This window comes from Lates calcarifer, linkage group LG6, assembly GCF_001640805.2.
Source record: "Lates calcarifer isolate ASB-BC8 linkage group LG6, TLL_Latcal_v3, whole genome shotgun sequence".
Lineage (NCBI taxonomy): Eukaryota > Metazoa > Chordata > Actinopteri > Centropomidae > Lates > Lates calcarifer.
In genome coordinates this window covers 7,699,297-7,718,285 of record NC_066838.1, presented here as the reverse complement: position 1 = coordinate 7,718,285, position 18,989 = coordinate 7,699,297, and the positions used below count along the sequence as shown (strand labels likewise).

The 18,989-nt window shown below is 39.0% G+C and overlaps 1 protein-coding gene across 4 annotated transcripts in view; it reads left to right on the top strand.

Moving 5' to 3' along the window:
• Window positions 1-18,989, top strand: part of bsna (bassoon presynaptic cytomatrix protein a) — a 119,466-nt gene that overhangs the window by 61,767 nt on the left and 38,710 nt on the right. For all 4 annotated transcript variants that reach the window (XR_007813376.1, XR_001960813.2, XR_007813375.1 and 1 more), the window contains exon 3: window positions 14,779-15,231. Coding sequence is in view for 1 of the 4 variants with exons in the window: in XM_051071079.1 (XP_050927036.1) it covers window positions 14,779-15,231 (453 nt within the window). In the remaining 3 variants the exon portion in view is untranslated. The remainder of the gene's footprint in view (window positions 1-14,778; window positions 15,232-18,989) is intronic.

Below are 18,989 nucleotides of genomic sequence, written 5' to 3'. Positions count from 1 at the left end.
TCAGACTTAGATTGTGGTCTTTTGTAGGGATTCCCCAACTTTAGTACAGCATGACACTCAACTGAGGTCAGAAAAGTCCTGCGACTCAGCATCTGCAAAATGTGAACATTGTTGTGAGCTTGTGCTGTACACAGATCAGTGCATTATTGAGGACTTTGCTGTGTTTCTTAGATGCAGAACTGCTTTGGAGGCAGAAATAATCTAACTGCTTAACATGTATGTGCATATTTAGGCAAAGAATTTTAAAAACCTTTTAAAAAAGTATTATTCATTTATTTATGCATTTATTGTCAGTGTTAATAGTGTACATGCACTGTTACACAAGAGATTTTCAAAGTCAAAAGTACCACAAGGTAAGTCAGTAGTCTTGCTAGCTAGTAAAACATTAATGATGAGAAGGTAGTGCATGGAAAAACAGGGGGGAATACAAATGCAAAAATGATGAGTTAGTGTTATTCTGTTCAAAGTTACAGTCTAATGAAAAAGAAATTGTGAATTGTCAGAATATCTCATTCTTAACAGAATATCTCATTCTACAGAGATCTTCTACCAGCTGTGTTTAAAATGCTTTGCAGATGAAAATCCTGATAATGAAGACAGAGCAGCCAAAACACACTGTAGTGACATTATCTTTAACATTAGCATTAATTATATTAATTATCAATAACAGTGAAGGATCTGCAAGATAACATTGTATTAATTCATAGCTCAAATAGTGAATAGACAATATATGTATATAAGCGGTCAAGGCCAGCAATAAACACAGTGAAATAAAAGCTCATTAACATTTGTGCCACCATGTAGCTAACTCTAAATGAACAGCTGTCTCTATCCTTTCACATCTCACCTGTACTTCTCTATAGACACCCGAATCAGACAGGAGTTGCAGCAATATGGATGAGACCTTGTTTGTTGAAGTGCTCATGAGCAAAACACTGAATGCCATAAATGGCAGAGTGCGGACTGACCCAGATATTGTTTGGCTGCACAGTATGCAAACAGTGTGCAATTTTATAGAGCCTGACTCAGCATGCTGTAAGTCACGGTCAAAACACAGAGAAAGAGAGAGAGCAGTCAGATGAGCTGGGGATGGAGGAGGTGAGTCAGACACTGAAGGACAGACAACACTGACCTTTACACACTGTGCCTCTGTGTGTGTGTGTGTGTGTGTGTGTATGTGTGTGTGTGTGTGTATTCATATTACAGCTGGTAACCATATGGATGTCTACAAAACCTTTTGGTCATGTGAGGACATTTTAAACTCATAATCAAATCAGCATTTTCTTTTCTCAAATGTAATAATAATTTTTATAATAATCATTTTTCCACTTACATTGCTCTGAAAGGTATTTTGCTGCCCATTTGTTATTACAATGAACATGTGCCTAAACTACTGCTGTTAAAGACACAATAATACAAGCCAACATACATGTGTTACACATCAATATAATACATATAAAACAAATTGATTATAGCATATTTTGTGTAGGTTCTTGTTAGAAGTTGGATTTTGGTATAAAGTATAAATTGATATTGTATGAAAACACATCAAATTATGCTTTTGCACATTGTGTTAATTAGATCATATGGAGGTTTTGTGTATGCCCCCAATCATTTTGACAGAGAAATCTCACCAAAATGGTGAGATACTTAGAGGCTATACGCTCATTATCGGACTGAAAACCGCCTCTGAAAAAGCATCTGAACACCCTCTTAGCATTTTTACACCCTGACAGTAAGTGGCAGCTTTTTGAAAGCAAGCATTTGAAAGTGGAATTGAATTACCCAGATGTCAGGTACTATTGCATCAGTAAAGCAAGTACTTCTCTCTTTGTTTTGACTTTGTTTTCTTACTTCTAGCTTACTACTGATTGGGAGAAGCATCATGTTGTTCTTATGTTTCAATTCATCACTTGTGGTTAAGTTTGGTAAATCATAGATAACAACAGCAATTAGCCCCAGCATCAGATTTAAGGGCAGTAATCTGTCTGTGTAGCTATGCCTGAGTAGCTTTTAGCATGAGCTGAGGATGAAATGATTTGACAGGTACAGTTTATGTTTTTCTTTTTGTTTTGTACTCAGCAGCAGCAGGAGCAGTCATGTCTGACCCTGTCACCTCTCTGTGAGCTTCAGTCTTGGAGTTGCTCTTTTAAAAGACAGAGCTTGTGTTTTTGTCTAAATGTCAACATGGCATCAGCGCTGTTCTGGGGAGGCAGTGATGCTCTTTGCACACACACACACACACACACACACACACACAAGCAGGAAAGACTGTGAAGACTGTGAGGACACTTAGGTATCAGGACATACACACAAATGATAGATAAATATTCATGCAAATACACAAACATTGAACAAGAATGCACACTCATGAACATCAACACACACATGCACACACAGAGAAATCCTAGCCACAAAGCATTTCTTAGCTAGAGCTGCCAGTTTCATGAAGCAGAACTAATTCACTGTACATTTTTGGAATCCGCCTCTCTTTTCTCTATTCCTCCTCTCCTCTTTCTTCCTTTCTGCCCTCATCCTCCTCTCATCTCTCTTTCTAATTCCCTAATATCCTTATCCTCTCACTCTGCCTCTCTCTTTCACGCTGACATTTTGCCTGCTTCTCTGCTTGCTCTCTGATTTCCTCTTTTTCCCTCATTCTCTTCTCTACCTCTTCCTCTCCTTTCTGTTTTCGATTCTCCTCCATGTTACCTGCCACCTCATACCTTTTCAACCCTCGTGCTTTCCTCACCATTTCTTTCTTTTAATCCTGTTTTGTGCATTACTCCCCTCTGCCCTCTCTCTGCTACCCCAATTTCTTCTTTCTCCTCCTGCAAGCATTTGATGAACAGGCACAACAACAGCCAAAACTGGCACAAAATCTTATATTATAGCACAAGTAAACAGTAAATAGATTAAATAGCAACGGAAACTTTGTAAACTGGTCTTCCAGAAAGGTGTTTGAGTTGTGATAAACGGGGGATAGGAAAGGTGGCAGCTGAATTGTAACAGCTACAGTCTTGGAGCAGGCCAGCCTATTTGTTTTCCATTCTTTCACAATGTTTGTGATCAGAGCTGTGTACTTAGATCTGATAAACAAAGCAATAGTCAACGTGTTGTGGTGGTTTATATGACATTCCTTTCACAATTTTGTATCAGATCTCCTGAATAATGACAACGCTCTGTGCAGCTTCCATCTCACTCACCTCTCCTCTCCTCTCGTCTCCTCTCCTCTCCTTTCGTCTCCTCTCCTCTCCTCTCCTCTCCTCTCCTCTCCTCTCCTCTCTTCTCCTCTCTTCTCTCCTCTCCCCGCTCCTCTCCTCTTCTCACTCTAAGCCCTTGGCTAAACTTTCCTCAAGATTTTTTTCCTCTAACTTCCTCCCTAGCATCTGTCTGATCATGTCTTTTTCTTTGCCCTGTGGGATGAGCCAGCAATCTCCCCTACCCATAATGCTCCTGTCCAAGTGAGCGCTGCCTCCTGCACTTCAAAGTACACACTTCAGCACTTCAAAGGCTGCAGTCTCCCCCATACTAAAACCAAGGCCAGATCAATTAAATCCTAATAATACCCAGCAGCCCCCCATCACTGAGGATGAGGTTCAAATCTGGGTACACATGGCGAGGTAACTTCAGCTTGGTAAACTTTTGTGTCCCCAAAGAGGTAATTTGTGTTGTACCTCTGCAGCTAAAAACAAGAAAAACAGGAGTTGTATCTTTTAGATGTCTAAGAATAGAAGTGCAGCTTTAGAAATGTTGGTAAAGTCACACAGTTATGAGGCAAGAACACAGAAACACAGAAAGGGTGCTAAACTTAGCTTAAGTTTTATTTTTAAGTTATTCAATGGAAAAATGAAATGAAGTCATCCAGGCAGTGTCTGGGTGTAGTAACCAAGTTTCCAATTTAACCTATTAAATGAAAAAAGAAAATGGAAAAAAGAAAACACAGACTGTAAACTTCATTTTATGTTGCAGACAAGGCTGGTTTCTACAAGAAACCTCTCTGGGAGTTAGTGTCTCCTTGTCTTTTCCTCATAAATGCTGCATTAAGATGTTACGACTTATACATTATACACAAACAACTACCCATGTACACATCCATCAGACACAGAGCAACACTGACATTCATTTGCTGTTTCTCTATCATCTCCTGAGAAAAATATCCAGCTCTTCAGCTGCTAAATGTTTCAGCCCATGATTAACTTTGCCATTATGCAGGGCAGATAGCATACAGTGGCTTTAACAGCTACCTGCTGCTATCAGATACATGGCTGATGATGCATGAGGCTGAACTATACAGTAAATGTCTGGTAATACCAAAAGAATTAGCGACAAAAATCTGGATACTCAGTGATGAATCTCAGCAGTGCCATTTACATTACCCACAGTAACCTGATTTACTATTAAATCAAATAGTAAATTGATTGTTCAGTGTGATAAACTGATCTATTTTTTCCAGGTCACAAACATATGCATGATAAATTATTTTCAGAAGTAAGATGACTTGTCTGCCTTCATGTTCCCTGTTGACCATGCACTGAGATAGCCAGACCCACTCTTGCTCTGCTGTGCTTTGCTGCTGGCTAGCTTCCATCCTATTACTGCAGGAGTCAAAATCCTCTGATAGCTGCAGCCCATACACACACATACACACACACACACACACACACACACACACACACACACACACACAGAGAGAGAGAGAGAGAGAGAGAGAGAGAGAACTCTTACAGGGATACACACACTTGCACAAAGATTGTACTGTCGTCCCTAATGCTTGATTGGTGTTTATCTCTCTCTCTCTCTCTCTCTCTCTCTCTCTGTGTGTGTGTGTGTAAATCAGCCCCAATGAGACAGAAAGCCTGTTAAAAGATTTTAGGGTCAGACTCGAAACAAACCCTTGCTCGCCTTTGGTTCGTTTTGCGTCTCCCATCCACAAAGTCTTCTCTAAGATGACATGCCACAGTCAGGTCATTGGTTCAAATCCCTGGTTTGTCTGGGTAAACTGTATGAGAAAAATCCTCTCCTCATCATGTCATGTCAAAATACTTTTGATGATGGCACTTAACCTTTATCAATTGCAGTGTAGCTGCTCAAAGGCAGAGAGTAGAAGACAGTCCTAACTGAATAATTTAAGCTGGTTATAAGTGCTAAATTAATTTTACCTAGGTCATACATCTTCCTATTTTGTCTTTGTCCTTCTCTCTCTAATAAAAAACAGATAATTCTGCAAACAAACAAGTCCTATGAACAAGTGAAAAACTATGTAATTTTTCATCTCTTACCATAGAGACCCATATGAGCGTTTTCTGATCTAACAGCCCTATTAACATGAAGATGTGGCTTCAATGGCAGTGGTCTCCTGTGTCCAAGTCATATGATCCTACTAGAGTCATAATTCACATGGCTGCCAGAGGTCATAGTCAGGTACATGTCAGCATAAGTAGTTTCAGGCCTTTGAGAAAATGACAAATGCTGCCATTTTTCTCAAGAAGACAGTCTCCTCAAACTTGTTACTCTTGTTAACGTGAAGGTCTTCAGACAGCCATGATTTAAAATCAGAACAATGCCTCAACTTCAACCCCATTTCTGAAAGAACCACCAGGACACATTTGTCCTCTGAAGCTCTATAGATCCTTTTTCACAGCAGACATTTTGACTTGTGATAGTGGGAAAAGCACAAGTGTCATTAAAAACATGAGCAATGACTTCACTCTGTGTGTCCTAGTGAGCCATAATTAATTTTATTATTTACACCTGTGCTTTTCCCACTGTGACATCATGAAATGTCTTCCATGCAAAAGGCCTGTATGTTACCTAAAGCACTGCACTGATCTTTTGCAGTTTTATTAATTGTGTGTCTAAAACCTGAGTGTAAAATGTAAGGACAAGTACACTCAAACATTCCCACCATGGAACAAAAATGTATTGTCCTCAGTATGTACAATGCCTTTAACTGGAAATTCTCCACAATACACAATACTTTACATTTGATATGTGTGTAATTTACAGTTAATGTGACACTGTGGGTTATGTCAACATGATGCATGCCAGTAGCTGCAAAGCTGTTGAGTAAATAGCCTCAGTGTGTATTTTTATTGTGTTTTTAAAACCTCTCTGTCTTATTTTTTATTGTTGCATACTTAGTACACAAGTTACAATTTATAAAAAAGGAAATTTTGAGTTGTTTCAGGGCAGCTTGGGTGGTGTAGTGGTTAGCCTTTCTGTGTGTTTGTATGTTCTCCCTGTGCCTTTCCTCTGGGGGTACTACCTCCCACAGTCCAGAGACGTGCAGGGTAGGTCAGCTGGTGACTCCATAACTGGCAATAGGTGTTAACCTGAGAGTGAATTACACACCTGTCCAGGGTGTACTCTATCTCTCGCCTAATGTCAGGTGAGACTGGCCCCAGTAAGAAAGACAAATATTTCACAAATCTGGTAGTTAAGGAATATGATGGGAGTTGAAATCCTCATTAGTTAAAAGATGCAGACTATAAGGGCCTCTTTGTCTGAAGTGTTAATCAGATTAGAATGTTCACAGTCATAGTTCTAGCTAATGTCAGAATTCATCATCCAGGGAGCTATGAATTGACAACATATGGTAATGAGTTCCTCCTACACATAGTATCAACAGAGGAAAGAGGTGGGCAGATAAACCTTGTCTGAATTATACTGGCTCTGTGAAGAATAGCTGGTCGGTTGGCTGGGGACAGAAAATAGGTAGGAAGTGAAAGAGGTGCTAGTGGAATGTGGGCAATAAAACATAATGTGTCCACAGTCACACAAACACACATGTATACAGCCTTGTGCCCACTCCTCTGCCTCTCACAACAAGGTTACATAATTAAAGAGGCTCCATTGTGATGATAAAATGAGCAGAGGAGATTTTTTTAAATATCTCCAAAATGAAAATTAAATCTGTTGTTGTTACATAACCACGAAAAACAAAGATTCTCCTCTTCTGCTTTCCTTGCCCTCTGTTTCTCTGCACCTTTTTCTACCACTTTTTTCCTTCCTCCACCTTTCTCCTTCTCCACTTCTAATTTATCTGTGGCTTATTTCTACCTTTTACCTTCACTGGTTTCCCACTCCTATAATTCATCCCCTCCTCTCTCCTCCGCAAGAGTCTTTCCTCCTCCTCTATACTTCCTCCCTTTCTGATTTATTCCTCTATTTCCCCCCTTTATTTTACTTTAATTGCTCTCCTCTTTTCTCTCCTGCTTGCTCTCCTCTAAACTCTTCCTTTCTCTTCGGCTTTTATTGCTTCCTCTCCTTTATTTTCTTTCCCTCTCCTCCTGTTGTTCTCTCTATTCTTGTCTTTCTTCTTTCTAAGTGCAAAAGTGGTGTTGGATGAAATCCTCCATCATTAATCCAGCCAGTGTGTCAGTGTGTGCATGTATGTGCACACTTAGGAGAAGAATCTTTTTATTTCACAAATGTGAGATCCCTGTTGTGTATTCTCATGTGATGTGTGCATGTGTGTGTGGATGTGTCCCTCACTCTCTTGCAATCAAATCAGTGTTATTAGTATAGATGTTTAAGGTATATCATTTACAAAGCCAAATAACATAGTTGAATGCAATGAATATTTTTAAGTTTTATTTATCCTTGTTGGGAATTTCTGTTTGAGGTGTTTTTTCAATTACTTTATATACTGTAGGCTAGCGTAGAGGTTCCCAGCCTGAGGTTGGACACCTCCAAAGGGTCACATGATAACTGTGAAGGGTTGTGAGATGATAAGTGGGGGAGAAAAGAATAAAAACAAAGTTCTGCCACACAAATTAATATTCGTTTTTTGGGCACTTCAACCTTTTTTGTGAAACACTGAATATTTTGACCTATTTGGGTCTCATGCAAAAATGCAAACTAGTGCAGTGCCAAATCAAAGTGTGCCTATTGGTAGGGGCTGATTGCTTGGCCTGTGTTAATCCAACTTGCAGCTTGTTACTGCTGCTCCACTCTGCTCCAGCTGTGTTTGGGTAACAGCATAGAAAGTTCAGTCACAGTTGAGTTCTGCATCTTAAAATCCTAGCATGTACGTTCTGTAAATTGTCCAGGTGCTGCACCCCCCTCATAGTGTATTTCCACCTTTTTCTTCATGTTAAGTAACATGTAGAAAAGAGATGTTTCAAGCTTTATCAAGAACCACTCATCCAAAAAACTTCACAGTCAACACTTAACTTCCTTGGGTCAAAGTCAATGGGATGAGTGATTGTCGAGAAAATCAACAGATAGTCAGGCAGAGATTATTTCACTTATAGTTAGATGAAGCCATCTGAGAAGCATGAACTTCAAGTGCTAGTAACTCAAAGGCATCTGTTTCTCTCCTTTCTTACATCTATTGATGGTAAACAGGGAAAGGAGGAGGAGAGAAGGATAAGTTGGATAGAAAAAAAGAGCAGACATATCGCAATGGACAAAAGTAGAGAGAGGAAATAAACCTGTAAAGAGGAGACAGAGCTCAAGAGTTACAGTAAGATAGAGACATAGAACAAGAGAAAGTAGTTCTGAAAATAGCAGGAGGAGAAAGAGTTTATCTGGGAGGGCTCTGGTGAAATATGGTCTTTGTTGTCATATAAAAGTTAGTCACGTACGATGACAGAGCTGATGCAAGCTGTGCAGTGAGTGGTGAAACCTGCCCTGAAATTCATGCAGTGTTATTTGGGTTCAAGATTGTTGGTGTGAAATAATTAGCAAGTCAAGGGAGGATGGAAGATAGTCACATATTATGACATGTTCACAGGAATTACAGTATTTACAAAAACATAACATTTTATGGCAAGTTAAGCCATTATTTTTGTTTTAATTCTATTTTTATATTGCAAGACGGGAAAACAAAAACATGTTGAGTTTGGGAAGTTTTCATTTGTATGTTTCATGATTATAGGTTGTTATAGTGTTGCTGTGGTGGGGTCACACAGGTTTACAATACACATTCCTTTGTGTGTGTTCTCCTGTACTTTGACAGGCTGCTATATTTCAGAGAAATTGCACAGCTCAGCAGATGCTGTAACTACGTTTCAAGTGAACAGGTCAGGTCAGCCATCAGTCATAACCCATCTGCACCCTGATTGGTTCATGGTCTGGGGTTGACAAGTATTGCTGCAGGAAAGTTTCATATTAAATTGATTTACTGTGAGGCTGTCATGACGATGACAATGGTGATGATGATGATGATGATGATGATGATGGTGATGCGTGGCTTTGTGTCACTGGGTGAAGGACTGGACTCTGTGAAGCTGAGGCTTGTTGTAAGCAAACAAATGGGTTAATTTCCATTTGGTGGAATATTAACTTGAAGCACTTTGCATCAGTAAATCTTACCGTGTTAGTTTTGAATGTTAACTTTTCAAAATGTCTCTTTGGCAGAGAGAAGTTCAGCTGCAGTGAAGCTAATATGCAAGACACGGCTTCTCAAAGCTAACACAGTTGCTGTAGACAGCGATACTCACAACTCTCCTCCTAGTGTAACTAACATTACACCAAGAGCAAAGAGGACAAAACAATACTGACCCAGTGGCAGCAGAACTAATGTAACTCACCAATCAAGCAGAAACAGAGCAAACTCTGTGTCTGTTCTTAGGCCTTTCAGCTCTCGGAGGTGCCCCCACTGCTGGATAAACATGACTAATAGTAATCCAGGTCTTCCCCCTGGCCTGATCAGAGTCTTTCTTTTTAAATATATATTCCTCTGTCTGTTTCCTCTTATGCTGTTTGTGTGTCATTACAACGTCTGTGCTCTGTAGCATTAGCATGCACTGGATATCCATCTTTCTTGCTCCCACTGCGCCTTTTATACTCTCCCACCGCCTGTGCATGAGCACAAATGGAATAGATTGCACCGATCCACTATATTTATGAGCCAGAGCTATATAGAGACACTGGATTTTTACAAAAAAATGCGTTACATTGTAATTGCTAACCTTTGTACAAAAACCACAATCTTTCCCCAATGTAAACCAAGCTGTTGTAGTAGCCCAATCACGAATCCCCAGTATTTCCACCATCCACCATCATCATCATTGGCAGCACTTCTCTGCTGTCCACTTAAGCTCACTGGTGCCTCCTCCCATGGTTCTTCCTCTTTTTCTGTCCACCTCCTCTCTCACACACACATTATTAGAAGCTGAACTGAATTTGTGTGTGTGTGTGTGTGTGTGTGTGTGTGTGCACTCACTCGTATACATGTGGTGTCACTCACTACAACATTTCTCTGCTGGCCTGTGGCTTCTCTTCTCCCCTTCCCTCCTCCTCCTCTTCTTCCTCCTGCTTGTCATCTCTCTCTCCTTCTGGTTAGCCTTCAGCTGCGCAGTCCTCCTCCATTTTGCATTGATGTGAACCGTGTGTCTACATGTGTGTGTGTGTGTGTGTGTGTGTGTGTGTGCTTGTGTAAGTATGAGTGTATGTGTGCTGCAGTAGAGTGCAGCCTAAAGCAGCAGCCAGTGCCAGGGAAGGGTGTGCTCAAGCTGAACAATGGCACTCTGGGTAAAAATAGCCCTCGCTCTGTTGGAGGGAGAGAAAAGGAGACGGAGGGTGACAAGGAGAGAGGAGAGAGCTGAGAGGAAGGGGAAGATGTTTAGTGATCATGTAGTGAAGAGAAAAAAGAGAGAGGAACTGCAGGAGCTAATGTGTGAAAAGTAAAGAAAAAAAGGATGAGAATGACTCAGACTAGAAGTGAAGTGAAACTGAGAAAAGTAGAGAACCTTAAGGAAGTATTCCACTCTATATTTTCAGTGGAGAGAGGAAGTTGACACAGTAGTGTCTGATATTTCATCATATCTAGGATATAGAATATAATGTTCACACTGACTAGGGTTGAACTTAATTACTGAACATAATACATTAAATAGAATATTTTCATTTTATCACTTTATATGTATATGGCAAATTTAGGCAACCTACATAAAAATAAATAAAATAATGATGCAATCAACTTTGTTCCTCTATTCCATTAGATAAGTCTCTCCACACATGTAAGACAAAAAGCTTATTTTGTTAGATTTAAGCCATGCTGGTGGAATGCCTCTAGGGCATAGCAGCGTCATTACTCTGGTCCTATTTAAAATATCTCAGCAACTATTGGATGGGCTACTATGACATTTCATAAGGACATTCATGCTTCCTCGGAAGATGAATCCTACTGATTTCATTTAGTGCCACCAGTAGGTGGAAGTTGACATGTTAAAAGACATGTCACATGTTAACATGTTACTTCCACTTTCACTCCAGTGTGTACAGTAGATCATCATTACATCTCATTATATTTTTTGTTTTCCTAACAAACATGAATCAAGGAAGCATGCCCTATTTGAATAGCCAGGGTTTCTCTGAGGCTGAATAAGGGAGAGTAGCTTTCTGAACCATCAGATGATGTTTATAGGTCCAAACACATGACATATAGTAGTAGTTGTAGTGGCAGAACTAGTGGTATATGCAACACCAAACATTCCCTACAAATGATGTGATTTTCCTCAGGGCCAATTTGTGACAAATGCATTCATTAATGAGTAATTGTAACATCTCCCTTTTGCTGATGGGTAAAATGTTGGTTGAGCACAGTGGTGAGTTATTTCTGCAGTTTCGTCTTAAATCCAATCTGGTGGTGGTTGGTGTGCAGTAGATCCATATAAATGAAAGTCCATTCTATTGCTTTTGCTTTTATGAAATGCAAAACAAGACATGAGGGAGTTAGGGAGAGAACAGGCAGCAAAAGATTAATAACCAAAACATGAGGAAAAGAAACACAAACAGAGCTGGAAGGTAGATTAAAAATACAATCCTAATGCTCAACAGATTTTGAAAGGATAGACATTTAGAAAGCAGAAAGAGGGAGACAGAGAGTCTGAATGCATGATATGCTTCAGAATGAAAGCAGCAGAAGAGAAGAAAACAGCAGTGCTCTTCAAAGAGAATTAGGCCTGATGGAGCATTTTTGTGAGCGTTATAGACAGGAGGAGAACGGGCCAGATTGTTGGTGCTATGTAGGTTAAGTGGTGCAGCGATGGGGTACTCTGCAGGAACAATACACACACACACAAACACTCACACACACCAAGAAAATATTATATGAAAGTTAAAGGAGTAGTTGTAACTTTCACTCTAATGTATGATGTGATCATGGGGGGAGGGCAAGTCTGACAAGTCTGTTCTGGTGCTCAGATTTCTCAAATATTTTGACACTTTCACAAGTCATTTGCTCCACTTTTGAAAACATTTCTCTCCATTTTGGTTGCTGACATTATTTTGGTGGGAGAAAGAGGTTGAAAGAAAAGTATGTTTTAACACTCTCTTTAAAGAGAGAAGCAGAAAACAGTCAGTGTCAACAGTGTTGAGTTGAAGAATTAAACATCCTCCTGGTGGGAAGCTTTTAGCTTTACATCAATATGTCATTTGTGTACCTTAATCTTCCCTTAGTGGATTTTTCTGATAATAATACAGACTGAAGACTGAAGAAAAAAGAGGATGTCATATTTTAGGATAAAATATATCATAAGCTACATGTCCAAATCATTTCAAACTGTGTCCAGACATGATGAATTTTGTTGTAGCAGAGATTTTCACATTTACAGAACAACTTAGAATGACTAGGTTGTTGAGTTTTGTTGCAGCCAGATTAGTCAATTGTCTCTGCTCTGCTTTTTTACATTTATTTGATAGTGACAGCAGAGATAGACAGGAAATGCGGGGGAAGAGAGTAGGGGAACAACATGGTCCAACCGACTCAACCAGGAGGCAGCTGATCAGGGCACATGCACCCGCATGGTATGCGCCATAACCATTCAGCCATTGGGTCTCCCATTTCAAAGGTTTTTAATGATCTTAACTTTGGCTGTGTATAAATAATATACTAATGTAAACTACTAGAGTATCCAGTACTCGATTCTGTACAGAATTAGTCACTGCGGACTCTGTCAGAGGGAGATGGAGTCTTTTGTATGGCACCTCATCACAGATAAACACTCAAAAGGTATTCAGATAAAGAGAGAACAGGAGCAAGATGAAACAGGGTTCAAGAGTGAGGAGAGAGAGAAAAGACAGAATGAGGAGGGGAGCGGTGTTTGGAAGAGCTTTGGTGAGTTAGTTGGAAAAAGAGAGGATTTGATGAGTGGGTGGAAAAGAGCAAGATAAGTGGTGAGGAGGGAGGGCTGCATCTGTCAATTATTCATTACATGAGTTACACAGCTGCTCTTCAGCCCAAAACAGAACTAGCCACTCTCCTGGATAGAGAGAGGGAGAGAGAGAGAGAAAGAGAGAGCAACAGACAAATAATAATAGAGGATGTGTAAAGGGGAGGTGAGAGAGAAGCAAGCACTGGAGAGAAGTAAATAGTATTTAACATTACACATGTGAGAGAAACAAAGTAGCAGATTAATCTCAGTTAAAACAATAGATTTTTACACCTAAATATGAATGTAAAGTTATTTAAAAATAAAGTAACAACCCTCTTTTCATTACGATGTTTCTAAATTCACTTAAATATTTCTGTCCTGGTCCTCCCAAAGATCACCTGTTCAAATAGTGTGCACACTTTTTTCCTTGGATTTTCAGGCAAAGCAGCTATAATCAATATTTTTATTGGAACAATATATCAAATGACAAGGTGGAAACAATGTGAAAGCAGTCACAGGTAGTCGTGAACCAAAAGAGAAATATCGCACAAACCTGCATCTCCCCTCGGCTTTACAGAGCTTTATATTGAGTTTCAGCTCATTGTTTAGCTGTCCTCAATTTTTACCATTTTGTTTCACTCACATCAGTCTCATGGTGTTGTTTTTGGCAGCACAGGTAGTGACAAGCTGATGAACATGGTGGAGCATTTAGAAGCTAAAGAGTTACATATTTCCCTTCTAGAAAAATCTAGGAGATAAGATTTCCACATCAGCAAACCTTTACAGGACATTTTATATGTTGCTGCAGAACAGTCAGATTCCCTGTATTTTGAAATCTCACCACAAAAGAGAGAGAACACCTGAAAAGACTATTATCTACAGTGTGTGTGAGTGTCCATTTGTGTGTTTGTGTGTGTGTGTGTATGTGCGTGTACGTGCTTGTGTGACAATAGCGTCAAATTTTTGTCGTCAGCCTCACAGTGTGTGTGAAATGGTGTGAGTGGAGCTGATGTGATGAAAATAGAGTGCACCTATCGGAGTGACTTGGCGTCTTAGAAGTGTGCAAAAGCTCTGCAACAGCTCTATGTGGAAGTAAGATTTGCAGAGTGTATGCGGTATGCGCCTGTGTGTGCATGTCTTTGTGCAGTTGTCTCTGCAGTCTGTTGCTTAAGTGGAATTGACATATTGAATGTTAAGAATATTAATCAGTGTGTTAAACCATCAGTCTTATTTAAGACGATCTGAATGAGAGCACATTATTTTAGAGTGATCCCTGAAGGAGAGGTTGCAGAGGGGAGGAGCATTAAATGGCATGTCACTTACACAGACACACACACACATGCACACAAAGAGACACACACCTACCTGGTGAACTTTAACAACCAACCTGTTGACTTTTTGATAGTATAGGATTTTTTATTTTGATTTGATTTGTTTTCAAGCCAGCAACATTTCAATCAAAAGCTCACTTTGATCTCTTTAAATAGTATTTTTATGAAATGCACACTGTCACATTTTGTTATTTAGAAAGCATCAAAAATGAGCTGGAAGAAAGATTCTGGAATCTGGGTGGACTTCATAATATCAGGGCATGTGACTTCAAAAACCCTTCATTGACCATATTATAGTATTAATGTTAATGTGGTTTTTGTCTTCTCTCTGGGCTCTGTTCCAGAAAAAAGAGTGGCTATGTCTCAACTGCCAGACCCAACGGCTGATGTCCGGAGGCGGCCTCGATGACCCTCCGCTTCCCGTTCCCCATCCGTCTCCCAAGCACCAGCCAATGGGCTCGCCTTGTCACCAGGCACCAACCAGCCAGCAAAGCCCTCTCCACAAACCCACCAGTCAGCAGGGGCCCAGACCAGCCCAGCCCCAGAAAACACAGACAGGAACTGGCGGAAGTGGGCCATTTGCACCCACTGCTGGCAAGCATTTGACAGACACTAAGACCACGACACCAGCTACGGCACCAGTACCAACCACTGACACCCAGAAACAGCCAAAACCCACAGAGGAGAAGCCTAAGACTGAGTCTGAGAACCAAACTGCCAAAGAGACCAAACCCTCCCAGAAGAAAGGAGAGCAGATTACACCAATCAAAGAAATTAAGAAGTCCAGGCACTATGATGTAAGTCAGATTATTTTTTTCAACATGGCCTTAGTCCAGTGTACCCTGTATGTTAACCTATGGAAAAGACCAAATTTGATACTAATAGTAAAATGGTGTTTCCAACGTTACTGTGAAAAGTGAACCATAACTAATGCACAGATACAATGAAAGGTAAATACTAAATAATGAGGTTGATTTTTGGTGCAACCATCTGTTTACTGTATACTGTGGAAGCCATAGTGTAACATACAGGCCTATGGGCCAAAAAGGGCTACTGCTTTGTGATTTTTTCAACTTTAACATTATGTATCCAGGATAAATCATGTGAATATGCATGGCTGTTTCAGCATAGCCCTGCTTCACATTCATACAGTTTTTCCATCATCTTAACAAGCTTAATGCAGAGCTGTATTCCAGATGTTACTTCAGTAAACCTCATGTCAGGAAGAAAGCACAGGGTTAAGCAAGCAAAGTTTTACACAAAAAGCACTGCACATCTGCACCAATGTGAACTTGTTCTGTATGAACAGTATTAAGATATTTTACTATATTCCACTGTAAAACAAAATATCTGTGCTAACTGCTTGTCACTGTCAATTGTTCAAGAGTTCAAAGAGCCAAAGTTCAGTAAAAACATAGGCTACCATAATGCTAAGCCACTGGTACACTGTAAGAGCCTCTTTTTAACTATCTGGTAAAATTATAGATACCCAGTTTATTTAAGCACATGAAAAAAAATATCAGCAACTTAAAAAACTTCTAGTTTTAGTTTAGAGATTCTGAAGCTAGTAGATAAAAGTCTACAGGGTAGTGTGATAATTTGTAACCCCTTTTACTCAGGAATTTTATGGCTGTATGGCTGTTAAGAATACCCTTGATTATGTTGCTTTTGCTTGTTTGAACTGAACCAAACAAAGCCAGCATAATGCTTCCCCAGTGTATGTTTTTAGATAGCATGCCGCAATTCCTGAATCAGAGACATGACGTGTAACGCAGCAGCCTGACTGGTGTCTGTCCCGCTGTGCTGGCTCTGCCTTTTACACAGACATTGATTTGGCTCTGTGACAACCTCCACTGCCGGCTTAATGGTGGATCAACAGTGCCCCCCCATTCCGCCTCCATACCTTTTATACACACATTCACATTGGTCAAAGAAATATGTTCAAGTTAGAGTTGTTATTTCTATTTGTCAACTTACCAAAATGAATACAGCGGCATCCATCTCTTCCATGTTTGTTTCCATATTTTTGTTGCTATCTTTCATGAATGTAGCTAAGTAGCTATTGAGCAATATAGGAGGATGGAGTCCCAATTCTTAATCTAGCTCTCACTGCTTGATTAGTTTAGACTTCAGGTCCCTAAAACAGACTCTCCTGAAAAGTAGACTAGATTTAACACTTTGTTGACTTCACTATTACAGTTTAGATGTACATTTCAGAAATGGTGAACATTGCTGCCCCCTGCACAATCAGACTCATGTGGTACATATGGTACGAAGACCATGTGATTATGTAACTTGGGGAATTTGTGTTGTTTGACACCTGAGGGATGGATGTTTACTTTTTCATCACAACAGATCCTGCCATCAACCAGCTGCGTCTGTTGCAATAGTAGATTTACTCCCATATTTCCTTCAGCTTTTTGAATGCTGTTTTTAGACTCCAGATAGGTAAATGAATGAATAACAGTGGTATTTTGAGGCCATTCATGCTACTGTGAATACGGTTTTTGCTCTCGGATAAATGTATAAAGGTTTGTAAAAGTCACTTTGAACAGATCAGTGAGATTCCAGTAATTTGGCATTAGGTTGACCAACTATCTCTGTTTCTCACAAGACAACACACAAGGAGTAAATGCAACAGCAAACCAAACCTTAGCTTTAATGGCAATGACAAGTTTTTGCTGAACTATCTTTTCTATTGGTAAAGTGAAAACAGTAATTTCTGTGAAGTGTATGTTTTGGATGCAAACCTCCCATTATTTTCTTATGAATATTTTAGATATTTTCTGTTTTTTGTGACTTGGTCACTGATCCATAAAACTATTTTAAAACTGTTTTCTTTTTCAGTCAAAATTCTAAACACAATGGTAATACAAAATGATCTTGCCCTTATGCCTTTGCTCATTTGTTTTATTTTCAGTTTCATTAAACTTTACATTTTAAATAAAAGATCAAATTCATCACTGCAGTGACAAGTGAGATGCATCAGGGTCTTCATTTATTCACAACGGATTAGGCTTATTTGGGTTTAATACCGTGCATTTAGGAAACCATTTCTAGAAGTATTGTATTACCTCATTTTTGCCACACTCTGTTTAAATCATCTTTTCTCTAGGAAAAAAGTGTTTTGTTCCCATGTTTTTATTTTTTTCTTCCTCTGTTAGGTCATTAAATTGCCTCCTGACTCGTGGACTCCTCTTTATCTCCTTATTCAAAACCTATTTCTCTCTTGTACTTCCAGCAAAAGTTGTGTCTCTGTACTGTATATGGATGCCCCTAATATTTTGTGAATTATATTTTTATTTAGTTTGGATTTTACTTTACTACACAAAGTTGAAATGATACTTTTTCTGAATGTAAACACTCTGTATTTTACATCACACAATGAGAGTTGTGGTATGATGCGATGCCAGTTATTCAGAATTGTAAGTTGAGCCAATTACTTTCTCCTGTAGTGTTGGAAGTGTTTGGAAGGCATATCATTGATTCTCTCCTCACATAATTCTGAGAGAGACTGCAAGTGGCAGCAAGGCATTCATGGATTACCTTGGGGAGGGAGTGAGAGTGAGAGAGACAAACACAGGGAAAGAATGAGTGAAATAGTGCCTTTTCTTAGGCAGCAGCAGCCATCGTTCCTTCTGAAATATGTATAAAGATTGGCATGCCATGAATATGCTAAACCTCCAAGGCCCTTAACTGAAGTAATGCTGCTTCAGGCCTTTTCAAAGGCAACACACACCTTACTCATTTGGGGAGCTGCAAGGAATTTTTAGGGCAAAGAGCTCAAAGTAAAGTCTCCTCTGAAGTAAGAGGAGTAAGAGGTTTTCTAGAGATTTCCATTATATAAACACACACACATACAGTATTCTAGTATTCTTCTCTCCATCACCCTTTTCTTTACCAGGTTAGTTCTTTTGATATTACAATTTGGCATGTTATTAACAGACATCTGAGATTTGAGACAGAGCCATTGATGAATGAGTTTGAGTAATTTTTATGTTCCAGTCATGTTAATTCCACAATCTTACTTTGAGCTCATCTTTAAAAATACACAAACAAAAAACCTGACTCTTTCCATCAATGGCTCAAAGATAGTTAAAAAAAAATGTATGTATATATATATATATATATATATATATATATATATATATATATATATATATATACATACATTACATACATATATATATATATATATATATATGTATATATATGTATATATGTGTGTGTATATATATATATATATATATATATTTACTTAAGGACATTTACTTAAGACATTTACTTAAGGAAGACTGTACTCTGATTATTTTGGATCACGTTTTATTGTTGCATAATACTATATATATATATATATATATATATATATCACATAATTTATTTGTAACTATGTTGTAATTAAATCAAGATATTTATGTAGGCTTTGTTCAAAAGACAGACTTAGCTATATATAGTATATATATTATATATGTAAATGTTCTGAATTTTCCCATGTAATTCTACATCCATGTTGTACTCTGTGAGTTCAGAGTTGTCGCTTCTTTGTTCTGTTTAA